Genomic DNA, 25,768 nt, shown 5'->3' on the forward strand with positions numbered 1-25,768 from the left:
AAGAGGCCTTTAATTTAAGCCAAGTTTCGTCCGCCCATCTTTTATAGTTTTTGCACAATGGGCTGTTCTGTTTAGTGTCTTTTTCATAGGTGGGCCCAAGGTAGATCGCATAAATGCAGGTAAATCGCAAAATGCAGATCTCTGAAATTGATTTCGGATAAAACCTATATATAAGCTGATAGCTATTCAAGAGGCCTTTAATTTAAGCCAAGTTTCGTCCGCCCATCTTTTATAGTTTTTGCACAATGGGCTGTTCTGTTTAGTGTCTTTTTCATAGGTGGGCCCTAAGGTAAATCGCAAAACGCAGATCTCTGAAATTGATTTCGGATAAAATCTATATATTGGCTGATAGCTATTCAAGAGGCCTTTAATTTAAGCCAAGTTTCGTCCGCCCATCTTTTATAGTTTTGGAACAGTAGGCTATTATGTTCAGTATATATTTCATAGATGGGCCCAAGGTAGATCGCAAAATGCAGATCTCTGAAATTGATTTCGGATAAAATCTATACATGGGCTGATAGCTATTCAAGAGACCTTTAATTTAAGCCAAGTTTCGTCCGCCCATCTTTTATAGTTTTTGCACAATGGGCTGTTCTGTTTAGTGTCTTTTTCATAGGTGGGCCCAAGGTAGATCGCAAAAATGCAGATCTCTGAAATTGATTTCGGATAAAATCTATATATTGGCTGATAGCTATTCAAGAGGCCTTTAATTTAAGCCAAGTTTCGTCCGCCCATCTTTTATAGTTTTGGCACAGTGGGCTATTATGTCAAGTGTATATTTCAGAGGTGGGCCCAAGGTAAATCGCAAAATGCAGATCTCTGAAATTGATTTCGGATAAAACCTATATATGGGCTGATAGCTATTCAAGAGGCCTTTAATTTAAGCCAAGTTTAGTCCGCCCATCTTTTATATTTTTTGCACAATGGGCTGTTCTGTTTAGTGTCTTTTTCATAGGTGGGCCCTAAGGTAAATCGCAAAACGCAGATCTCTGAAATTGATTTCGGATAAAATCTATATATTGGCTGATAGCTATTCAAGAGGCCTTTAATTTAAGCCAAGTTTCGTCCGCCCATCTTTTATAGTTTTTGCACAATGGGCTGTTCTGTTTAGTGTCTTTTTCATAGGTGGGCCCAAGGTAAATCGCAAAATGCAGATCTCTGAAATTGATTTCGGATAAAACCTATATATGGGCTGATAGCTATTCAAGAGGCCTTTAATTTAAGCCAAGTTTCGTCCGCCCATCTTTTATAGTTTTTGCACAATGGGCTGTTCTGTTTAGTGTCTTTTTCATAGGTGGGCCCTAAGGTAAATCGCAAAACGCAGATCTCTGAAATTGATTTCGGATAAAATCTATATATTGGCTGATAGCTATTCAAGAGGCCTTTAATTTAAGCCAAGTTTCGTCCGCCCATCTTTTATAGTTTTTGCACAATGGGCTGTTCTGTTTAGTGTCTTTTTCATAGGTGGGCCCAAGGTAGATCGCAAAAATGCAGATCTCTGAAATTGATTTCGGATAAAACCTATATATGGGCTGATAGCTATTCAAGAGGCCTTTAATTTAAGCCAAGTTTCGTCCGCCCATCTCTTATAGTTTTGGAACAGTGGGCTATTATGTTCAGTATATATTTCATAGGTGGGCCCAAGGTAGATCGCAAAATGCAGATCTCTGAAATTGATTTCGGATAAAACCTATATATGGGCTGATAGCTATTCAAGAGGCCTTTAATTTAAGCCAAGTTTCGTCCGCCCATCTTTTATAGTTTTTGCACAATGGGCTGTTCTGTTTAGTGTCTTTTTCATAGGTGGGCCCAAGGTAGATCGCATAAATGCAGATCTCTGAAATTGATTTCGGATAAAATCTATATATTGGCTGATAGCTATTCAAGAGACCTTTAATTTAAGCCAAGTTTCGTCCGCCCATCTTTTATAGTTTTGGCACAATGGGCTGTTCTGTTCAGTGTCTTTTTCAATACAGCTCTTTGATATATATTAAACACGTATTTATGCCTCCTTCATTCATTTTGTTCAGAATTGTTTATACTTTACCGTTATTTTAATAGTTATGACCATAAATTATAATTTGCGATTCAATTTGTTCTCCAATTTTAGTTAAATATGTTTTCTCTGAGTCACCCTGTGAATGGTTTGCGCCTTTGCTAAAAATTAATTTTTCCAATATAATGTCCAATATAACCTCACAGGCATGGTATAGGAATTCAATCTCGGAGTCGACCCAGAGTCGGAGTCGTGAAAAAAACTTGTATGGTGTCGGAGTCGAGCCATAAATACCTCGACTCCGAAACCCTGGCTAAAACTAAAACCATTGTCTACATTAATCCCCTATCACAGGGTTTTACGACACCAGATTTACCTGAATTTGAGCGGTGGACGCACACTCGGTATTTTTGTGTTCATTATGTAATCAGCAATAAAACCCGAACTGAAGAAGACGAACAGATTTAGACTTTGATTTAGATGGGGCCTTGAATAATGTAAAGCTTGAATTCATCCATAACGCTCTCAGCACCACAGGTATTTCCTCCTTGTCGAATGGATTGATGCGATTCTGAAAAGCAGCATTATCACTTCGTAGGCTGGGAGAACAGTATTATTCTGGATTTCTTTGCTAAATGTGTTTCTACCAGCTGAAAACTAAGGTGTCGGCAATAGTGCTGATAATAGGCAAATTTTTACCAACCCTGTTTGGCCTCATCGATGTGCTCTGGTACAACTGAGCCTGTGATAATGGTCCGAGGAACTATTACGAAAAAACGTACTATTTACGAAAAAACGCTACCTTCCCCATTTCCAGCGACCAGTTTTGAACGGAGTTGAGTTATAACTTCCTCCGGAAGCTGAATACCTCGGTACAATCCTGGACCATCGCTTGACATGCAAAAGGAATATCGAGGAGCGAACGAAGACATTACTGCACTCTACTCCAGCAAGAACTCCATTGGGGAAATTTGGGGACTCAAACCACAAGTCATACACTAGATGGTGGCAAGAATTTTGGAACAAGGTATTACTGTCCAAACTAATCAATTCTGATTAATCCTCAGACTGCTTTGAACTCGATCTTGAACCTCCAACCTATGGATATCCTGCCCCAGTTTCGGGCAACAAGGAATGTTTTGAAGCTGTGAAGAAGGCTTTGAAGCTACAAAAAAGGCTTTGAAGCTCTGGGGACGGCTTTTGTTAGTCAGCTTCAATAAAACTACAAGGATCGTCTAGCGATTATATTCCCACCTCCTTCGGTTTTTGTTTTTGTTATTCCAAAAAGGAACATTTGGGTTGAACGTAACTCTCCTCTGGATGTTGAGACAAGATTCGCTACTGTGTATTGCGTGGGCTGCAAAGTCTTTTAAACAGATTTTCTTGCTATCGGGAAAGCAGTAGAATTGGTTAAAGTACTTTACACAAGTATAACAGAACCCTTGACTATACAAAGTCGATAGTCACGTCTCTCAAGTTCTGATTGTAGAAAGGCTCTCGACATATTAAAATAATACGAAACGAATTAGCAGGCACAAGGGCACAGGATCGAAGTTGTGCCTTCAGCATGGTGCGACTTATGCAACATAGAATAGAAGATGCAAATCACGGCATATCTTTCCTTTACCGACCCACCGCAGAAAATTATGAAAAAATTACCACAGATAGTGCTTTTCATGCCGATTCCAACAATGTATTTCTTTTGTTGGGGAAATGTATACTTACCGAGATATAGGCCCCCGAAGTTCCGAAAATTCCCTTGTTTACTTGGGAAAAAATTTACGATTTAAAAAAAGTTTGTTCGCGTAGCCGAAATTCGCTCCTGTCCATAGGAAAAAGTCTTAAATCCCCGGCCGAAGGCCGGCTACTTAATTCTTGCGATTTAAAACAAAATTTTTGGATTTTTTCTGCGAAGGGTCGGTAAAGGAAATTTGTTCCCAAATCACATTATTCTTAAGTGTCGCAAGTACCTTCCCATAAGAAACTCAGGCTTAACTCTAGTTTAGTAAAAACTCTCCGATATTCCTGGATCCAGAGAAGGTATTACAACATATAGCACAATTTTGGAAAGGTTAAAGTGCGAGCTATAATCTGACATACATTAAGCGGGCCCCATAATGGACCCATTTTCGACTTTTTGAGGGTTTTATGGAAAAATCCGGGTCTAAAAATCAGTTTTTGGGTTATATCACCTGACCACCTGAAAATAATCCCATTATATGACAACTTGTTGGATAGGTATTTCCATAAGCTTTCCAATGATAACCATTTTGCAGCAATCGTTTCAGTAGAGCCGGGTCTAACCCGGGTTTTGTACCCGGACTTTCGGGTCCAATAACTGGGTAACCGGGTCCGTCCCCCAAGAAAATTATACATTTCCGTGATCAGCGTAAAAATATCTACCTCTGGAAAAAATTTCAAACAAATCGGAGAGTTTTTACTAAGCTATAGTTGTTCCGAAACTCATTTGAATTACAACGTAGTAGTAATTCGCTGGAAGAACTCATTAACACTTTTGGTCTAGAGAAATTGTCAGTGATAACTGAATTCCTAGATAAAGCTAATCTGGTGCTATAAGTTTTGTTAACGTCTGTGTCCTGGCGGTGTCTCTTAGGAGCAGTCAATAACTCTCCCGGGGGAATGATTGTCCTTTATTGCAGTCATAAAGTACAAAAAAAACATGGCAAAAAACATTGTCAGAATTGTCAAACTTCCACTATTAACCCCGCTGCAGTCACGAAGCGTCGCACACACAAACCTTCATGACATCTATCACTCACACATATGCATCATATTTTAATCCAACAACATCAAAAATGAAACAAGACTGTGAGACCGGGCGAGCCGGGTGAGGTGATGATGATGGTGGTGTAAAAAATGTAAAAGGAGAAAATTGAAATTGAATACACTTGGAAAATATTTATGTTATGAAAAAGTTGATGTGAACCCGGCGGCTACAATGATGGTGGCACTGATTGCCACAACATGACTCACTCTTCAGATCTTACAAAAAATAAATACAAAATAATGGCAGTTTGTAGTAGAAGCAGTAGATGACAAACTGCAAGCAAAAGAAGCTCCACAAAAGTAGAAGAAAAAATAAAAACTTGGGGATTTTGTACACGCAAAAAAGCAACGTAATGGAGGAGAAGTCAAAAAAAACTACTCTTTTCTCACTCTGTTCCCCATACACAGTAGTGTAGTAGTATGTAGTAATAGCAGTTGTGGTAGTAAAACTAAATAAATTGTTGTTTAAAGATTTTGTTTTTCTTTTTAGTAGAAAAAAAATAAAATGTAAAATAAAAAACCACTTGGTGGATGGATGCTTACCTTGTTTCTATATGACGCAGTTGAAAGTTGCAACAATGGATTTTTGGCTTTGCCGTATAGTGTTTTATGTCAATTTCTTTGATTGATTTCCAGTAATTTTGTGGTCTTTTGATACTGTTTTTTCTTCTCTTCGTGCTTCTTTTTGTTCGGCACTTTTAGCAACACACAATTCACAATTGCTGTTGCAGACCTCAGAGAATTTATTATTTGTTGTAGTGGCGTTTTTTCACATTTACACTAGTTGTATTTTATGTTTTTTGATGTATTTCTTCGCTTTTAATGCAGCTGTATGAAAAAAGTAAACGATAAATTGTTTAAACAAATTCTATGTACTTTTATTTCGTGAAAACACAGAAAAAACACCGTTTGTGTGTCGACTTTGTCGAAAGCTAAAAGGCGCGTTTCTTTGTGAATTTGCTTTTGTGCTGGAACTTTGTCATGTCGAATTAGACAAAGCGTAAACGTAACGTAGACGCAAAGTTAAAATAACGTAATGTTGCAGTTTTAGGAAGAAGGCGATTATTATTATGATGAAAAAGGCGGAAAATTGAAAGTTTTGTAGTTGGTATTAACTGAAAAAATGTGTTTGAAGCCTCAAGATGGTCCCTTGAGACTTGGGTATAAGATATTTGTTGAAATTATTGTATAATATCCACAAACAAAAGAACGGCTGGTGATCTGTGGAGAAATTCGAAAATCTAGTCTTATAGTTTAGGTAATCCATTTCAGAAAATAATTCAAGTTTAGTAAAAACTTTAAAATTGAAGGTATAATATTTATGGGGGAAGGAAACAAATATCCGGTTATTTGACCCGAAAGTACTACATAGTACATTTACGAAATCGAGTAGATTTCAAGTGTCGATTCCTTTGCTTATAAAAATACCTATTTTCAAAACCAAAAACTCGATTTTTGGAATCGAGTTTTTTGCAAAACATATAAAAAGTAGAAAAGGGTCCAATATAGACAAAACCATTATCCGCGTAGTAATACGTACTTCTGGAAAAATGGAGAGCTTTTACTAAACTAAAGTTAAGCTCCATTTTCCCCACTAACGTATAAAACGAACTGGTCCTTTTAGGTTAAAATCGGTCGATTCTCGTCTTACGAGCATAAATTCTGCAAGTCAAAACAATGTTGGGTCCAGACGACAAATGTGGTTCACATTCTTGAGCAATCAGATTGTCACCTGGAACCTAGTGCCTCAAGAGACTGCTTTCAAAGCAACAAATGACCTCAAATGTAAAAAAGTCGTAAATCAACATCTTCTACAAAAGTCAAATATTGAGATACAGGATCCATGGCGAACTCGTTCAATAGCCACACAGCTATGGTCCTCTCCACGTATAGTAACATTCTCATCTCTCACAGATTGTTATCGGCAGTCTATAGTCCTAATCCTCAATGCATAATCGTGGATGCGAGTTCTATTGATTTGTTGTTGTAGCAATGCAAATATGTATGTTCGTTCGTGCATTTTTTTCAGTTATTTGGTGCTCTGTATTCAGACTCAAAAATTCTGCGACCTAGAAAGATTGCGTCCATAAAGAATCACGACACAGGTGAGTAGGATTAGCTGGACAGCTAAATAAATGCAGTGGTTGTAGTTCCAATCCACATGCAGGGCATGTGTTGGGTATCATCAATTTGGGCCCAGTATGTATTGAGACGGCTGTATCATCCGGATGTTAACGGGGCTAAAACCACACGTTTATCTGTATCTCCGCACTGTACTTCATCAGTGTGAATGATACCCAAGCTTGCCTTATAGGCTCGTTGGTCTGGAGCTTCTTGTATGTACCTTTAAACCTATCTCTCTAAATCATGAAGATCTCTCCTGACGTTAAAGAAAAATTAAAGAAGTCCGAAAGTCCGGGTACAAAACCCTGGTTAGACCCGACTCCACTGAACCGATTGTTTCAAAATTTATCATTATATCATTGTTATAATTGGAAGGCTTATGGAAATACCTATCCAACAAGTGGTCATATGATCATATATGATTTTCAGGTGGTCAGGCGATATAACCCAAAAACTGATTTTTGGACCCAGATTTGTCCATAAAACCCTCAAAAAGTCGAAAATGGCCCATTATGGGGTCCCATTTAACTTTACACTTTCCAAAACGGTAGTTTATGTTGTAATATCTTCTCTGGACCAAGAGATATGGCTTAGAACCTCGACAACACGGTTTCTCTAAGTGTCTATTTATAAAAAAAATTATAATTTAAAAGAACATTTTATTCCCGTTCTCGCGATTTGCACCTGTCTATAGGAGAAAGTCTTAAATCCCCGGCCGAAGGCCGACTATGTAGAGAAACATTTATAATTTAGAAAAAAATGCATGGTGGAATAAGGATGTGTTACATCGATAACAATAATCGGACCATTAATCAGACCAAACGTCAAAATTTGTGGAAAAAATTTTGACGTTTGGTGTGGTAAATGGCCCGATTATTGTTATCGATGTAACACCTTCTTATTTCGCCATGGAAAAATGTGTTCAGTTTTTGGGTCATATCACCTGACCACCTGAAAATAAACCCATCATATGATAGGTATTTCTATATGCTTTCCAATGATATCAATTTTGTAGCAATCGGTTCAGTATAGCCGGGTTTTGCACCCGGACTTTCGGGTCCAATAATCGGGTAACCGGGTCCGTTCCCGAAAAAAATGGAACAAGACGGGAATACCGATTTTTTTGAAATTTTTACCACAGGTAGGTCTCTTCGGGAAGTCCATACTTCCCGAGATATAGGCCATTAAAGTTCCAAATTTTCTTTTAAATTGTGGTTTTCTTTTGCAATAGCCGGCCTTTGGCCGGGGATTTAAGACTTTCTCGGGAAAGGGCACAACATTTTCTTTCCTGTGTTCCCGCATTTAACAAAACCCAGTGAGTTTCAAATGTCATTTCCATTGTGTATACGTCAAAATAAATCAATACACATCAAAATAAATCCTCATGAAGAAGGTTAGGCCATGTTTATATTATGGCCTTTTGCAGGGCTAACCTTCATGAGGATTTATTTGAAATATAAGCAATGGAATTGACATGGGTTTGTTAAATTCGGTTATATATAAACGTGCAATTACTTGTGCCCTCGATTAGTACAAGTATCGTGCGTCGTGCCTCATTGTGATGACTTTTAAGGCCTGCGTACATAAGCTGCCTTGCCTGCTTACCTTGCTTACTTCTGATAAAAGAATAAAAAAGAAAAGGGCAACACAGTTCGAAATTTCCTCGGCCTTCTTTATTCTTTTATTTTTATTATGTCAAAAATGAAGCAGGAAAGCAAGGCAATCAGGAAGAGCAGCTTATGTACGCAGGCCTTTATAGTCAGTGCCTCTCGTAGAAAGTTATAAACAATCCGAAAAGTTTCCCAAAAAGGCTTTAAACTCTTTTCTCAGTAACAATTGCACACGAATTTTACTTATCTCCATATCACATTCAGTTAAAATTCCTACCATTCATTCACTCCACGTTACGTTTACATTTTGTCTAATTCGACATATGGCTGGCTGTTTTTCACATTTCTTTATCCATCTCATTTCGTTTACCAACCACAATTATATGCTTCTTCTTGTTGTTGTTGAATGTAGTTTTTATTGTTTATTTTTCTGATGTTTCAACACTTTCTTAGTATATTTTCACAAACTTTGTTCAATTTCTTTTAATTTCACTTTAATTGTTTAGATCAACAATTATTTTATAAAAAATTAAACGAAATAAAACTCAAAATTAAAAAACGAAAACTCCGTTCTGGAAAAAGAAACTTCACACTTTTCAATTGAGAGAGCGACAATTGAACGACGTTCACACAAACACACCACCAATGCTGGAAAGAGTAGTGCAAATAATGGAGGGAAGTACAGTTGGTACTAATTTTGGTACGAATTTGCTGTAAGTGGTGGAAATTGAAAATATCATGTTCTCTGTTGAAAAAAGCGTGTTGCGCAATTAACCCACATAAAGCCACTGTTCGTTTAAACGCCACAAAAACATTGACGTAAAACTCTGATATTTTTACTAATTTTGTGGGGTTTTTTGTATTTCATTATAGTATTGTCTGTTATCTGTCATTCAAGACTTATGGCTATATCACACCATATCCTTTTTCACATGTATGTTGTCACTTATGTCATGTTCACACGAGAGTTTCAATTAAGTTGTTCGCCGGTCGAACGACGTACACGAATTAACCCGTTTCCACGACACCATTCGTAATTAACAGAAACATAAACAAAATTTCCTTCATTTTTGTTTGCTTGTTTTCACGAAAATTTGAACCGAAAACACATAAAATATACATTAAATGAAAAGGAAAAGCAATAGACTTTTCTTCAAATGTATCTTCTACATTTAACTACACACATTTCATTCACTTTTTCCATAAATTCTGAATAATTTTGTATTTTCAATATATTTTTATATGTTTCTATTTTCAAAATTAAAGAGAGAGAGACATGTCAAAACAATGTTTGTGTATACAGACTTTCAGTTATTTGTTTCCTTTTTGTTTTTGATTTTTACGCGATTTTGAATGGTTTTTGATTTTGAATAATGGACAAGAAATGAGTGTGGAATTAAGAAGGAAACACAACCATCTTCCTTCGGCTTCTATATAAAATGTTTAGTTCATTAATATCCATTCATCTTTTTCCTTTTTTCTAAAAAATTTTGTGTTTTCAACAAATTTTTTAATTTTGAATTTAGACATGTCATAATTAATTTTTTCGATAAATTCTCTAAATTCTCTCATATTAGGGCAGGCCTGCTCAAGGTGCGCACCTGAGCTGTCGGTGTGTGTCAATTTTCTCACACACACAATTTAAAAAGAGAGCTTTTGTTTTTGTTTTGAATATTTTCAAAATTAAAAATCAGTCTCTATTGAACATTCAATGAGGAAGGTTCTGTTTTCGAATTTGTCTATGAATTTATATGCGTACACTGAAAAAATGAATGAAGATACTGAATACGAATTTTTATTTGCCTAAAATTTTTACGGCAAATTAGAGTGTTTGGTTTGTCAACGCACTTTGGTTTGTCACGAACTTGATTTGCAACAAATTATAACATCAACAGTCACATTTGGTCAAAATAAAATAATTATTTTACTCTATATTTTGAAATATAAAATAAAAAAAAACTGTTACGATATTTCTCACAGTATACAGAGAGACAAAGGAAAGTCCCAATTTACATTAGGCGAGTTTACTTGCGGCAATTGTCAGTTTGTAGGTGAGAGAGGGTGCTGAGAGGCAAAGGGTTACCATATGCCTCACCTCTCTCTCCTACAAAATGACAATTGCCGCAAGTAAACTCGCCTAATGTAAATTGGGACAAAATTGAAATTTGTGTATTTCAAAACCAACACAATTACAAAATGTGTTTGTATGTGTCTGAGCAGGCCTGTATTAGGGTATACTAATATACAGGCCAGCTGATGTCATACATGTGAAAAAGCATATGGTGTGATCACAATAATACAGGTACAGTGGCAAAAACAGCTGGTTATCACACTAGTTGTCAAAATTCATTATTGTGAATAAAAACACCTAAGCTGTGTTCCTTTATGGGTACTTTACACGATATGTTTTTTGCATATGAGTTGTCACTTCTCCCATACAAAATGTATATGCAAAGTGACAACTCATATGTAAAGAACATATCGTGTAAAGTACCCATTACTTACCTGAGGTTACCATTTTTACCATTTGTTACCATTTTTAACCTGCAAAGCCGAAAAGTGGCAAAACTGGAAGCAATTTTTAAGAGAGTGAGAGTGGAGAGAGAGCGAAAATGGCTTTCTCTTCTACCACAGGCTACAAGCAAAATTTCTGCAGGTAAAAATGGCAGAACTGATTTTTCGACTTTTGTTTGACGATTATTTCACAATGGTAAAACTAAATTAAAAACTGTGAAATAAAAGACGAAAATTGATTTTTTTATGTTTCTTTTCGACATTGCTGCCAGACCTACCATTTTTCCGTTCCTCTACTTTTCTGGTAAAAATGTTCATGAGAGAGCAATTTTGACACTTTTCTCTTTTACCACCCTTATACCCCGGTTACACTATTGAAGGTTAACCCACTGGGTTTAATAGATCCAGTGGGTTAATCTTTGCTGGTTACACTTAGCTTTTCGAGGATATAAACTGTCAGCTGATGTTTGTTTACGTATACATACAAAATAACTAATAAAGTCGTGTTTTACACTTTTACAATTTCTCGTATGAGATATTGTCCCCTCTTTGCTCATATTGGTATATTTTACACACAGGGATACATTTTGGTATCATGGTATCAAGCGTACTTTTTGTTAAAAAAGTGTCTAATGTAAAAAAATAAATAATTTTATGATTTTCAAATAACTTTAGATTTATTAACTCCATAAAATCTCATGCGACCAATCGTAAACGTGTAAAACACGACACACTCTGTTGCAAAAACAGTTGCAACTTTTGGTACTTTTTGAGTAGAGTTGGATTTTTTTGCACAAATACCGAATACAACACTGTATTTTTGGTGGATTTGTGCCGGATTTAAAATAAACCCAGTCGTGAGAGGATTTAATTTTTGTATGACAAATCTGGTCAGATTTGACCAGATTAAGCAATAAACCCTCATAAAGTGGGTTAACCCGGCAAAAAACTGTAGTGTAACCGTGCTATTACCATTAAAAAGTAAAGGAACAAAGCTATACAAAATGTAAACAAGCAATTCACTATGGTACAATAATACAGGTAGCATTATCATGCCAGCTGATGGTAACATAATGTGTCAATTGCATTGAATTTATGTCAAATTTTGACATCTTATGTTGCCAACAATTGCCGATGCGGCTACCTGTGTATTTGTACCATGCAATTCACAATAATACATTAGCTCTGTTCCAGAACTAAAAAGTTTTTACAATTTTTACCACTTTTACACATTTTGCGTTCCCGTACACAAAATTTATATGAAAATCGTTTACGACTTTTACAACTTTTACCACTTTATAAAGTACGAGAACAGGCCAATTATTGTGACCAAATTTGACGTTTGTTATGATCCCAGCAAAAATTTTTGGAAGTTGTGCATGTGGAGTTATGATTTCATTACATCCTTCGATGCAGCCACACGGAGTTATGAAAAATGCAATCCGTTGGATACATTTTATAAGCAGTTGCTAGAGATGCCTACAAAACAAAAATTTTTAGTGGGGTGGAGTCCATGTCGAAAGATGAACTAGCGATGGGAAGACAACATGAAAAACCTTTAGGATGATGAAGTAAAATCTGATTGCCTTGGATTAAATGGAGAACGGAGGAAGTAAGCTCAATTGAGATTGAATTTAATGGAAACCTTTTTTAATTTGTGTTTATATAATAAAGTTCTTTGTATTCTTGTTTTACACAAAAAATGATTTTTATTTTTTCTGGGATATTTCGCAATAACTTGCATTTTTACTGCATCTTTGGATTGATTAAAAACATAATCTGAAGAGTGCCTTTAAATTCAATCCAAAAGACTACAAAAAAAGTTGTGATTTGGATCATGGTAGAATAAGAAAAGGTAGCAGCAATACACAGCTGACTGAACTAGTTTGTAACGTTAGTGTCAAATTTCATATGACATTTTATACATTTATTTCTATTTCGATGTACATGAGGGACATATATTTTTTGAAAAAAAAAAAAAAATATATCATTCGGAAAAAACCATTTCCCAGAAAGACTTCTTCATATCAATGATATGTAACCTCCTCCAAGTTCGAACGATAAGCCGCGCAGTAAATCCCCGCTTGTAGAGGCGATACAACGTTTGTTAATATGTGAGGTATTTTGTTAAAATTTAAAGAAATAAAGCCCTAATAAACATGTGCTTCTTTGATTTCTAAAACAGAACATTGAAACAGCTTCTCCTTTTTGTATGAATTTCCAGCGACCCCAAACTTTTCTGCAAGAATTCTACTTTCTGCGAGAATTTATGCATATAGTGGAATGATGTGGAAACATAAAAATTGAAAATGTAACGAATTTTCATTCATGTTTTCCAAAATATTCAACCAAATGTGAAAAATTATTAGTTTTTTAAATTCCAATAATTTATAGACATTTCCTTGTTTTGTTTACAAATACAACTGGCAGTAACGTTACAAACAAAAACAAATTCCTTTGTGGTTGTTCGAGTTGTATTTGTTGTAGTATTTACTTTACCTTATATTTGTTCTACCATAGATTTGGATCGAAAACGGAGTGCATTTTAGCTGTGTGCTGTGGAAGCAAAATGGAGTCCATTCTAGTTATGATTTCACAACATCTTTCGATGTAGTCCAACAGAGTTATGCAAAATGCAGTTCGTTCGATACATTTTATAAGCAGTTGCTGTAGAGATCCCTACAGAAAAAAACAGTTGGTTGATCCCTACACATTTCTTCAAAAGATAAAAAAGAGTGTATACATTTCAAAGAATTTGTTATAAAATAAAGAAATAACAACTTAAGTTGCCAACATTTTCACGAGACGGACATTTTTAATGGAGTCCATGTCGAAAGCTGAACTAGTGATGGGAAGGCAACATAAAAACTTTATGATGATGAAAGAAAATCAGGTGCACTTGGATTAAATCGAGAAAGGAGGAAGTAAGCTCAAATGTGATTGAATTTAATGGAAACTTTTTTTAGTTTGTGTTTATATAATAAACTTCTTTGTGTTCTTGTTTTACACAAATAATAAATGCATTTTATTTATTTTGGGATATTTCGCAATGGCTTGCATTTTAATTGCATCTTTAGACTGATTAAAAATGCAATCCGAAGAATGCATATAAATTCAATCCAAAGAACTGCATCTTATATTGTGATTTGGATCGAAAATGGAGTGCATCCTAGCTGTGTGCTGTGGAAGCGAAATGGAGTGCATCCTAGCTGCGCACTCCCTTGTAAAATTTATAAGTGAATTCATAGGAAAAGATGTACTCCGACGGCAAATGTACCGTACACTTGTAGTTATTCAACTTCATCCGTGGATGCAAACTTTTTGCTGGGTAGGAAAAGATGTACTCCAAAGCCAAATGTACTGTACACTTGTAGTGATTCAACTGCATCCGCGGATACAAACTTTTTGCTGGTATAAATAATGGAAAAACAAAATCGCTTAAACAAGAAAATGGATAATTAAAATGAAAAGGTATTTATATTTAGATATTCAATAAATGACACCATAGAGATCTTTAAGGCCTGCGTACATAAGCTGCCTTGCCTGATTGCCTTGCTTTTCTGCTTCATTTCTGACATAATAAAAATAAAAGAATAAAGAAGGCCGAGCAAACTTCGAACTGTGTTGCCCTTTTCTTTTTTATTCTTTTATCAGAAGCAAGCAAGGTAAGCAGGCGAGGCAGCTTATGTACGCAGGCCTTTACTTTTTCAATTTATTTTCTGGTTTCCTCTTTTTTATTGCAGACATTATTAAAATAATAGTGGACACAGCTATTTCCTTATCAGCGATTATTAAATTAATTTTTCTTCAGCCAAAATTAAAATTTGCGCAAATTTGCAACTCAACAATAAATGCAAACAATGACAAAGACAGCTGTTTTTTATATTTGTAGGTAGGTTATGTCATATGGAAATAACATTTGAAGATGCGAACGCACAATTTGAAAGTTGTATGGATGACGCCAATTTTGACAAACATATGGCCTGTTCCCGTACTTTATAAAGTGGTAAAAGTTGTAAAAGTCGTAAACGATTTTCATATAAATGTGTAAAAGTGGTAAAAATTGTAAAAACTTTTTAGTTCTGGAACAGAGCTATAGAGAATGTCGAATGGATAAAAGAAGCGACAGCTCATACGACACTGATGGGTAGTGTAAACACTCCTTAAATGTCAGACGTTAACGTTAAAAGTCTCAGTTTTTTGGTATGGCAATTCTGTCGTGAGAAGCTCAATCTCACTGGAATTGCCGCTTAACGTCCCAAAAAGATCTTTTAATATATTTTTTGTAAAAATTATAAAATATATCGAATAATTAAGCTTTGTGTGGAGTTCTATACTATATTTGGTATCATTAAAAGTCGGAGTGTGTAAAAAAATGAATTAAAATAAAGTTTCTTAAATTCAATCATGTCAGATAGGAGCAAAACAATCAGGTACATGCGCGTTTGATGCGAAACATTAAAATTCTACAAGTTCATGGAATTACTTTTTGCCACAATTGGACAATGGTAAGTGTAAAAACATGAGATTTGTGATAGCTTATACATATATACAATTTTAATATAACACATTTTTAGGTAATATTAAAGTCGACTTGTTCCGAATTTAATGTTAAAATATCTTTGGCCCTTACAATTAACCATTTATTTTGTTGGAAACATTTTGGATCCTTTCGCTTATACATTTTATGTACAAAAAAGTGTAAAGAAAGATCATTGTAGCTGGAGTTCATTCGACACTGTTTTTTTTTTTCTTCCAATATACTACGGCAATATATTAGATCCTTTTTCTCGTGAATCCAATCAATGTAGAGTCGTGATTTGACTGCTGTTCTCACTTGGAGGTAGGCCCATATCATTGAGCTAAATAAATTGAAGTGGACTCTTTTCAACAGAAAAGTTTCCAGACTGTCGTTTCTATGATGTTTGGGAATGAGGATTTCACGAAGATCAATTCGGGCTTTGAATTTGTTTCAAAATTCCGAGAAGTAGTTTCGCTGTTCGCACTTGTAGGATGCACCCATAGGTTAGGTGTTATGTAGCCAATTACGTGACCTTTCGGTCCATTGTGATCATCCATTATGTGGGAGGTGAAAAATGGATTGAGAAGCAATGAGTCCATAGAATTCGCTTCCGAGAACAGGCAAGATCATCTAAAAAGTTGCAACATTGGAGCTGGAATTAGTGAATAGTGGAACGGCTGAGTCACTCTTAAGCCCTGAAAAGACTGGACCTCAATCATGTTTGGCGATGTTGCGCTGACTGATCCGAAGAGGTGCGCAAGTTACTTTAATCGACAATTAGTCGAGAGCACCGAAATTGACAAGGCGAGGAGTAGAGTATTACGAAGCATTAAATCACTTCCTGTCGAGGAGAAAGCACAACAATTTACAATGGGTGATATTGTAAATGTCATTACGAACCCTACATCATCTCAAGCGTTGGGTCATTATCGGGAACAAAGTTATCAACCTGTCGCTAGCCATCCTCGACTTGCCGGAGTCTGGAAATGGGCAGGGTCGTCCCGCTATTCAATCGTACAGACCGATTTTTCTTTTATCGCCCTTATCAAAAACTCTTGTCTTTATTCCTGCCCCAGTATCAAAATTACGCACCCAGTTGTCGATCATCGGCATTGGATTCGGTAAGCAACACTACAACAGCGCTACACGCCGTCTACAGACATATTTATTTTTATTTATTTAACAAAGCCATCGACACAACCATAACAAGTCGTGCGATAAGAAAGTGATGGTAGCGCTCGACTTCTAAAAAACCTTTGATTCTGTCAATCAATCCTCACTGTTTGAAGACGTCGAGCATAGTACCCTCCGGCCAAGTTTGAAACATTGGATATAATCAATTATATGTGTGGACGTCAGTCGTGTGTGGCATTCAGGAACAAGAAGTCGAGGCCCGGTAGAGTGAAACAGGGAGTTCCCCAAGATGGAGACATATCTCCGAAAGGGTTGAGATTGTTATGTAAGAGAATGATTTTACGATCTTAGCATCGATCTTAGTCGCGCGAGGAATATGCAAATATCAGCCACTAAGTCTACGGCCCCTCTGTTCACCACATGGACTGCGCAGATGAGAACTGCATGTCCTGGCCGATGGTAACTGAATTCCGATCACTAGCCACTTCAAGATTCTAAGGGTTATATTCGACAGTATGTTGACATCGAGATGTATGAACAATGACATCAAGACCTTAGCCGAAAGCGCTTGTTGTAAATATAAAGAAACCGAAACCTTGCTGTAGTAAGATATACAGCGTGCGAATATAACTGCAACACGATAGAGAAATATATAAACCGATCAAATGCTGCCTTGAGAACTGCAATAGGCTGCTTGCTGCATGAAGAGACTACTTTAGTGACTTGCTATCATTGCAATACTTGCTCGGATGTTACCGTGAAATTCACCCTAATTACCATATGGTGGAGACGACCCCCTGGAGGAGAGGATGTAAGAGCACCCGTAGATGAGCAAGGCCATCAGATATGTCTTATGAACCTCTACCAAAGGCATGTCACATAGTGGCCGTTATGTGGAGTCGAATCTTCGGCTTTCCTTTTTCACTTGCAAAAATCATCGGTCATTAAGCTCGACTAAAACGAGAAATTAATTAAAACTATTTTTTTCGTTGGATCTTTGCTTCGGAACGACTCGGGTTTCACTCGGCCAGACATTGACAACTCAGCGGCAGCTGTATTAACGGGAACAACTATTATTGTTTTTGGTATCAATAACAATTTGGAAATTCAAGATTAGCGCTTTGTCTTTAAAAATTCCCCATGATTATTGTCCTCCAAATAGCATCTGATAGTTCCCATGTTCCATGTAATATATTCTAGTTGTTGTTTTTCTTTTTTATTCCGTTAAGATACACATACAGATAGATAGGGAGATTTGACAAAGAGAGAACAAACTGATACAAGTTCACTTATACGTAGATATAGGTATTATCATATCATATGTGGCGATAGGTAGTTGTTTGTGGCTGATTAATACAAAAAGAGGACCTTAATCTAAATTTTAAAAATATTACGAGTAAAAAGTTCAAAAAGTATAAATTTTCCTGCAACATCCACACAAAAAATTTATTCAGCTTTGCTTTCATCTGTTTCCGCTTTTGGTGGTCCACCATCATCGTTATTTGGTGGTGGTTGTGCCGCTGCTGGTGCTGTTGATGGTGGTCCAGCTGGTGGCAATGGTTGTTGTTGTGGTGGCAATGGATTATGACCGGTAGGAGGTGGTGGCTGTTGTTGTTGTGGTGGTGGAGGCTGACCGTAGACATCATGTGGAGCCATGTGTGGAGGTGGTCCTAGGGGGCCACCAGGCTGGGATTGGGGTGGCGGTGGTGGTCCACCAACATGCTCCGGCGCATAGTGAGCTCCGGGTGGGGGAGCTCCGCCATTGTGTTGTGGTGGTGGTCGAGAATTCATATAATGTGATCCTGGTGGTGGACCATATGGTTGCTGATAGTGATATGGTGGATATTGGCCATAGGGTTGTTGTGGTGGAGGATGTGCTCCATACTGCGGCTGATAGTAGGGTGAACGTGTGGGTCCAGTTGGCGGGGGACCATATTGAGCGTAGGGTCCATGTGGTGGCATTGAACCCATGGGTGCTTGAGGATGTGGTTGCATATGCGGCGGTAAATGAGATGGTGGTGGTGGAGCTGGTCCGCCATGTTGTTGTGGCGGCGGAGGTTGTGCATGATGCGGATGCATGGGTGGCATATTGCTGGGAGCATGAGGCGGTGGTGGTTGATGAGCTGCTGCAGAAGTAGGTGGAACATGTTGATTAGCCGGAGGAGGCGGAGCAGAAACGTTAGGTGGTGCAGTTACGTTTGGTGGAATTACACCTGGTGCAGCAACAGCAGGTGGCTGTTGGCCTGTTGCTGGTAACGGTTGCTCGCCCGGCTGCGGTGGAGCCCCTGTAGATGGGGGTTGTGGTGGATGAGCTGCAGTGTTTTTACCACCTTTCGGTTTTGGCGAATCTTTTGCAGAATCAGACGCCACCTTCGGCTTACCTGTATTTTCATTCAATTTTGGCTCTGGTTTGGGAGCGATAGGTGCTGTTGGTTTTGCTGGTGGCTCAATATCCATTGGTTCAGGATCTGTTTTGCTGCCAGATTCATGTGGTGGTTTCATGGGTGGAATAGTTACAACACCTGTTATTGATGGGCCAGATGACGTCAGTGTTGGTGCAAGTGCTGCTGGTGGATTATCCTTTTTCGGTTCTGTTCCAGGAGTAGCAGTTGGAGCCGTATCACCGCCTGCCGCAGCAGCCACAGGACCCCCAATGGCTGGCAACTTACCAGCATTTGGATCGTCTAACAAACGTTGACGTTCACGTTTCATTTCTTCGTATATTTTTTGCACCATTTTCTGGAAAGTATCTTCGTCCACCGCTGGTTTACAATGACGTTTAAGTTCCTCTTGGAAAGCTAGGCTAGATTCCATCATGCGTTGCTTCTTCGCCTCGAATTTTTCCTCCATTTGTTGTAACTCTGCTTCCAATTTTGTTTGATGCATAGTCAACGAGCTAACTTGACGCTTAAGGACCTGCATACGCTGCGTGGTCACCACAGAACGGACGTCAGGAACAACTGCATCTGAGAATATCTCATTAATGAGACGATGATTTCTCAAATATCGGGCATAAGCTACATGCTTGAAGGAGTAACCCTCATCTGGATCATCTTCGTCCTCAGCGGGCTGTATATCAATGCGTCGTTCCTGTTGGCCCTTACCACCACCACCTCTTGAGGGTGTCTCATGTATGTCACCATCAACTTTAGTCTTACTTTTAGCAGCCAAATATGCCTGATAAGCCGGTGAGTTGTGATACGCCTTCAGTGTTTTCTCATACTCCGCCTTATCCGCTTCATATTCATCCACGAATTCCTGTTTCTCCGCATCAGTGAGCTGTTTCCACATAGCACCGATTTTCTTACCCAATTCCCATAATTTCAAATCAGGGTGTTGGGCTTTAACACTGTCCCATATCTTTTTGGAATAACGCATATAGGGTAGTATTGGCTTCTCTGGTGGTTTCGGTGGCTTTGGAGCACGACTTTCCGACTGATTTTTAGACGATGAAGATTTGCCAGCCTTTTGTGGTGTAAAGGCTGGATTGCTGTAGTTACTGTGGGTAAAGATTGGAGTGTTGTCTTTGTTTCTCTCCGAGGCAGAACCAGCACCAGAAGAACGAGATCTTCCACCTCCTCCGCCACCACCACTGCCGCTTCCAGTGCTACCGGCCGGTGTGGCCGGTTGAGCTGGTGCAATTTGTTTGTAGTTGCTTGGTAAAGACATTGTCCGTCTCTACAATGTGCAATTGTTTGTTGTTTTATTTATTTAGTGTATTAATTTTCGCTTTTATTTTTCTTTATATCCGCAAATCACAATTAAAATTTTTTCTTGTACAAGGGAAAAACTTTAAGCTGTCAAATGACGACGCTGTTAATCTATTACAATCAAATGTCAAACAATATGAGGGATGTATAAGTGCTGCCGAGAGAAATAATGTTGCCAGATTGTTAACTTATTGAACAGAAATATGCCAAATTTGTTGGTGGATAAAGGCCCCGGCACATACGGTACGTTGAGCGTCGCGTTACAACAACCACATGAAAACTTCAATAACAAACTTGGCATCACTTACACTTTTTTCATGTGGTTGTTGTTTCTAACGCGTGACGCGACGCACAACGGACCGTATGTGCCGGGGCCATAAGGGCGACCCTAAATATATTTTTTGGTTCTCCAAATAGACCCTCTGCAGACAGTGAAATTAATTTCATGAAATTATGCGCTCTTAGGTCGAGTTCCATATTAAAGTCACTTTATTATATTGCATATAGTGGGTAAGTCGATCTAAAAACCCCTGTAAAATGTGAAAATTTTCAGTGCCAGTTTCACAGTCTGGCATTAGTCATACATATGGTCCGTCGTGAGTAGCGTCAAAAACAACAACATGAAAAATGTGTAAGTGATGCCAAGTTTGTTCTTCATGTTTTCATGTGGTTGTTATAACGCGGCGCTCGATTTCAATCATTAGTTGCATTTGATCCAAAAAGTCCCGGTCCACACTAGCGTGAATTTCATTAAAAATGTCTTGAAATTAGGCTTTCTTAGATCGAATTCCCTACTACAACAACTTCATGATTTTACTCTACTATGGAACTCGATCTAGAAACGCCTAATTTCATGAAATGTTTTAATGAAATTCACGGAAGTGTGGACCGGGACAAAACTTGTGTATGAAATTTTGTGACGATCGGTTAACGTTAAACGATGCCAAACTAGCTATCTTTGTTTCCAAAGTAATTTGTATGGGGCATAAGCTGAATTTCCACGAAAGGCCGCTCCAATATACATTTTTGGCCGATTTCATGTACGTATAAAGGCCTGGGTACATAAGCTGCCTTGCCTGGTTGCCTCACTTGCTTCTGATAAAAGAATAAAAATGAAAAGGGCAACCCAGTTCGAAATTTGCTCGGCCTCCTTTTTCTTTTATTTTTATTATGTCAAAAATGAAGCAGGAAAGCCAGGCAACCAGGCAATGCAGCTTATGTACGCAGGCTTTCACTCCGAAGGTATGAAGACTGGCATATTCTTTTCGAGAAGTTGAGGTCTCATAACATCATTTTGTTCAAGGAACAATGCATTAGTGTGCAACTGAAATATGTTGACGAAATCTGAAAATTACAGTGTGTTCGGAAATCAACCTTTTAATACGTTAAACTATTTTTTAATATAAAAATGTCAACTATGGTAACTCTTAACAATTTCCACGACAGCAAAACTTTATTCTATTACAAATTCGTAAAATTCCATTCAATCTCTGGCAACTCTCCCAAGAGAAGCCCAAACAAAACGTCAAAACATTGAAGAAGAACAGCTGTTGCAAAATTCGAAAAATAAAAAAATGTTCAGCCGGTTGTCAAGATTTGCCATACGAAATGTTTGCAGAAATCAAAGAAATTTCAAATATATAACAACACTGACATGCAGAAAGTTGCCTCGCCAAATTGTTGCAACATATAATGTCCAGCAACAACGTTCCTACTGCTCCAACAAAAATACCAAACAACCAACAGAACATGTTGTCGATTCAATACTTGATCACGCAACCTATGAACGGGTGTGTGTCGAGACATTAGATGGCTTGAACGATTATTTTGAAAAACTCTTGGAAAGTGTTGAGGCTATACCGGATAGTGATTTGGAATATAGTGTGAGCTGTTGGGAAAACTAATTGTACAATTTCTTACTAAAGTTGAATTTTTCCCTTATATAGGATGGTGTTCTGACAGTTAAGTTGGGTAAACATGGTACCTATGTAATAAATCGCCAAACACCTAATCGTCAAATATGGCTAAGTTCTCCAACCAGTGGCCCCAAACGTTATGACTTCGTGGGCGAGGCATCAGGTGTATCAGGCAAATGGGTGTATCGCCACACGGGTCAGTCCTTGCATGCTCTATTGCAAGAGGAACTACAGAAAATATTTAATACCCAGAAAGTAGAGTTTGAAGATTTACCCTATGGTGGTAGATGAAGTGTTCAACTTTAAATTTGTTTTGTAGTTATAAAAGAAATAATGCAATAAATTACGTTGATGGCGCCACAGGCAAACGTTTAATAAGTTCTTGTAAGTGTACATTTAATTGTTGGATGGATGCTGTTTGTTGTTGAAAGTGTTTCTCTAATAAGGTCATGTGTTCTCTGTGTCGCCTTTCTTGTTCGGCATTTAGTTGTTGCAAATTGGTGATTTCATTTGAAGTTGGTGTAGCGCTGTTAGGTATTGTTGCTGATGTTTTTGAAGGCATGATGTGATTGGATTCTTCCAATTTTGGTTTTTGAGTTTCCGGTTCATCACTATCTTCGGAGATTTTTACAATAGGTCTTTTAAGGCCTTGTTTCTGTGGTAAATGTATTAGCTTTGCAGTACTATCAATTTGCTCCTTTGGGCGCTTAGTAATGGTGTGGTCTTTTTCAGTTTTCTCTACAACTTCTTGGTGCGTACTTGTCCTGTCTTGCGTTTCCCTTTCACCCATATTAATATTTTTTTCTTCTTTCTGTTGATTTTCATTACTTTTTGAAAAGAGGTCGGCTCTCATAAGCAATTCGTCCCTGTAACTCTTGAAAGAAGCGAAGTGTTTTTCGATTTTAAGGCCCCTCGATATTGCATCTAGCGTGTCATCCTTATATATACTATGCAGCTCTTCAAAATAGTCCAAATTTTCAATATCCTCCATGGATTTTATATCGAAATATTGCCCTCTTAGCTGTGAAAATTTCCGTTGAACTTGTTCGGCTTCAAATTCAAAATAACTTTCCTGCATTTCTTTGGCAATATCATGCCAGATTTGTGCAAGATTTTGGTTAGATGTATACTCTGTCATTTCCATTATGGTTTTGTTGTATTTCTTTTTATACAAATCCAAGAGACAGTGTATGGCATTTGGGTAGAATGGATCTTCTAATTCTTCTTCCACTTTCGACACTGATACTGATTGTTCTACTGCAACATCTTCCACACTGACACTTGGAGTCTCATCCAAGTACTCAATATTTTCGATTTCCAATTCTTCTTGCGTTGTGTCTCCTTCTACATCTTTAGTGGTTTTGTTAGTGGGTGTCGCGCATCTTACTGACCTACGGCTTTGATGATGAATGTACTGAACTGTAACTTTTTCATTGTTGCGTACGGAAGGAATTTGGTGGTTATCAATTTCTAAAAGAAAATAATAGGTTTATTTGATTTTACCAATGTCTGGAAGTTTATTACCTTTAGTTTGCTTTGTACGCTGTTTTTTCCTTTGCATCTTTCAAAGGTGCTTTGTAAACAAACATCATTCTCTCGACCACACCGTTGCACAAAAGCGTAGGACAAACAGTTGTTGAATGACAGGGTGACACAGGCTATTTACAAAAATAGTACAGGGTGTTTCCATATATTAGCCGAGATTGCAACCGCTTCCAAATTGATTTTTATTTATACCACTGTATATTTTTGAAGGATTTTACGGAATCTAGAACTGAAAATGAAAACATCGTCCATTTCGAACTGTTTTTCCAATATTTTTTGTAGCCCATACAAATGACATAGAAATGGGAGAAGTCACCTCTTATCCATTCTGGTATCTATGCTTGTGAAAGATAGTCTTTTTATATTGCTTCGAATTCTCATGTCTTTTGACTCCTCTACAAACTGCGTCATATTAAAATAGTAGATATGTATGTTTCAGAGGATTGTGTGTACTTGGGTTATACTGTTGTTGTATTAGTATATGATATGTTGGTAAATTCGTTTTTCTGCTTAATACGGCTCTGTGTCTATTCCCAGTTTCGGGAGTTGTCGCCACAAATGTACTGGGGTTAGTTGAGTAGGTTAGGCAGTGCAGTTGAAAAGGTGCAGTGTGTCGTGCGGGTCTGTGCCGCAGCGGAAGAATATCGTGGTCGCATCGGTGCAGGAAACCAAGCTCAACAACAACTGTAGCTTACAGCGTTGTGATGCTTACAACATACTAAGGAAGGAGCGCGCCAGAAGTGGAAGTTAGGGTTAGGCTTTCCTATTGCACCAGTCTGTTCAATACAGACCTATTTCGCTTGAGACTGGCTCTAATGACTAGTACATGGAATGCTGTGGAACTGCCGAGGTAGGGTTAGGTTAGGTTATAGGATGCGCAGCTGCTATTGGTGGCAGCCAATCCACTCGGAGACCTTGTGGTCCATTGTGATCATCCTGGGTGTTGAAAGTGTTGAAAAATTGATGTGTGTTTATTGGTTGTAGTTGAATAATTAGTGTAAGATAGTTAGGATCCGGTTGTGGTGATGATGAGTGCTGGTGATGGAAAGAAGAAATGCTATGGAGATGGAGATTAGTTATGGATAGGAGAAAGTAGATGGAAGGTAAGGAGACAGGGGAGAGTAGAGAGATGATAAGAGAGTGAAGGAGAGGAAACAGATAATGTTTAGAAGGTAGATTAACTAATATATTTGGGTTAACCCGCCTCATAGCCATTTAAGGCCTCTGCAGTATGTTAGCAAGATTGTGGGGTCGGAAGAGGAGAAGTGAGACAGGGATTCCGTCGTATGAATGCCAAAAAGCCTGTGTTTTTTTGGTCCGCAGTCGGGGACACAGACAGAGAAGACAAGGCGTTCAATTGTCTCCGTCTCCTCCACGTCCTCACACATCCTACAATAGTCACTGCTGCTGTTATCCCATTTGCAAGTCATAGATCTAATGTTGCAGTGACCAGTTATGATCCCGACAACAACTCTGATCTCCGACTTGCACAACGAGACCCGACATCCAGGAGCATCTAGCCAAATTCTTTTGGTTTTCTCAACGTAGAACCTGGTGAGTTTATCCATTAAGTAACAAAGCGGAGGTTTCACACTAACCACCACTTGAATGTTGGTTGATTGTGAGCCCCGCCTCTCCAGTTCATCCACAATCTCGTTACCATCAACACCACAGTGACCAGGTACCCAACAAAATCTTACTGACATACCACAGGTTTCCAAGATAGATCTACAATCTCGAACGATCCTAGACTTAATAGTGAAAGACCCTAATGCTTTTAGCGCTGCCTGGTTGTCTACGTAAATAGTGACTGCCATGTTTGCGAAGTCCGTTCTTCCCACTAGTGCCTCTAAGGCCTTCAATATTGCAAAGACCTCTGCCTGGAAAACACTACAGTTGTCATTAAGTTT

The 25,768-nt window shown here is 37.9% G+C and overlaps 4 protein-coding genes and 1 long non-coding RNA gene across 8 annotated transcripts in view; 2 read left to right on the plus strand and 3 right to left on the minus strand.

The window, feature by feature from the left end:
* vtd (RAD21 cohesin complex component verthandi) overlaps positions 1–9,176 on the minus strand; it is an 80,126-nt gene extending 70,950 nt beyond the window's left edge. Inside the window, exons 1-2 of one of the 4 annotated variants that reach the window (XM_073974371.1) lie at positions 8,892–9,176; positions 5,327–5,611 (exon numbers count right to left, since the gene is read on the minus strand). The gene's annotated coding sequence lies outside the window, so the exon portion shown is untranslated. Of the gene's footprint in view, positions 1–5,326; positions 5,612–5,689; positions 5,737–8,887 lie in introns of those variants that run through there. The other 3 variants (XM_073974372.1, XM_073974374.1, XM_073974373.1) reach the window with 3 other exon arrangements.
* Positions 9,177–15,267: 6,091 nt separating this feature from the next.
* The window catches only part of LOC141397729 (uncharacterized), a 28,089-nt gene continuing 17,588 nt past the window's right edge, over positions 15,268–25,768 (plus strand). Inside the window, exon 1 of the long non-coding RNA XR_012411492.1 lies at positions 15,268–15,539. This is a non-coding gene — a long non-coding RNA (uncharacterized lncRNA). The remainder of the gene's footprint in view (positions 15,540–25,768) is intronic.
* On the minus strand, positions 17,888–20,527 carry Bap111 (Brahma associated protein 111kD). Its single transcript, XM_073974368.1, has one exon. The coding sequence runs from the start codon at positions 20,354–20,356 to the stop codon at positions 18,134–18,136; it is 2,223 nt and encodes a 740-aa protein (XP_073830469.1). The 5' UTR covers positions 20,357–20,527; the 3' UTR covers positions 17,888–18,133.
* On the plus strand, positions 21,927–22,691 carry fh (frataxin). The gene is made up of 2 exons (XM_073979490.1): positions 21,927–22,280; positions 22,344–22,691. The coding sequence occupies exons 1-2, from the start codon at positions 21,972–21,974 to the stop codon at positions 22,602–22,604; spliced, it is 570 nt and encodes a 189-aa protein (XP_073835591.1). The 5' UTR covers positions 21,927–21,971; the 3' UTR covers positions 22,605–22,691.
* LOC141400076 (uncharacterized) lies at positions 22,657–23,969 on the minus strand. Its single transcript, XM_073979489.1, has 2 exons — positions 23,838–23,969; positions 22,657–23,783 (listed from the first exon to the last, which is right to left on the minus strand). The coding sequence occupies exons 1-2, from the start codon at positions 23,872–23,874 to the stop codon at positions 22,657–22,659; spliced, it is 1,164 nt and encodes a 387-aa protein (XP_073835590.1). The 5' UTR covers positions 23,875–23,969.

The sequence above is a fragment of the Musca autumnalis genome, unplaced genomic scaffold (assembly GCF_047663935.1).
Source record: "Musca autumnalis isolate F117 unplaced genomic scaffold, ASM4766393v1 scaffold_3, whole genome shotgun sequence".
NCBI classification, from domain to species: Eukaryota; Metazoa; Arthropoda; class Insecta; order Diptera; family Muscidae; genus Musca; species Musca autumnalis.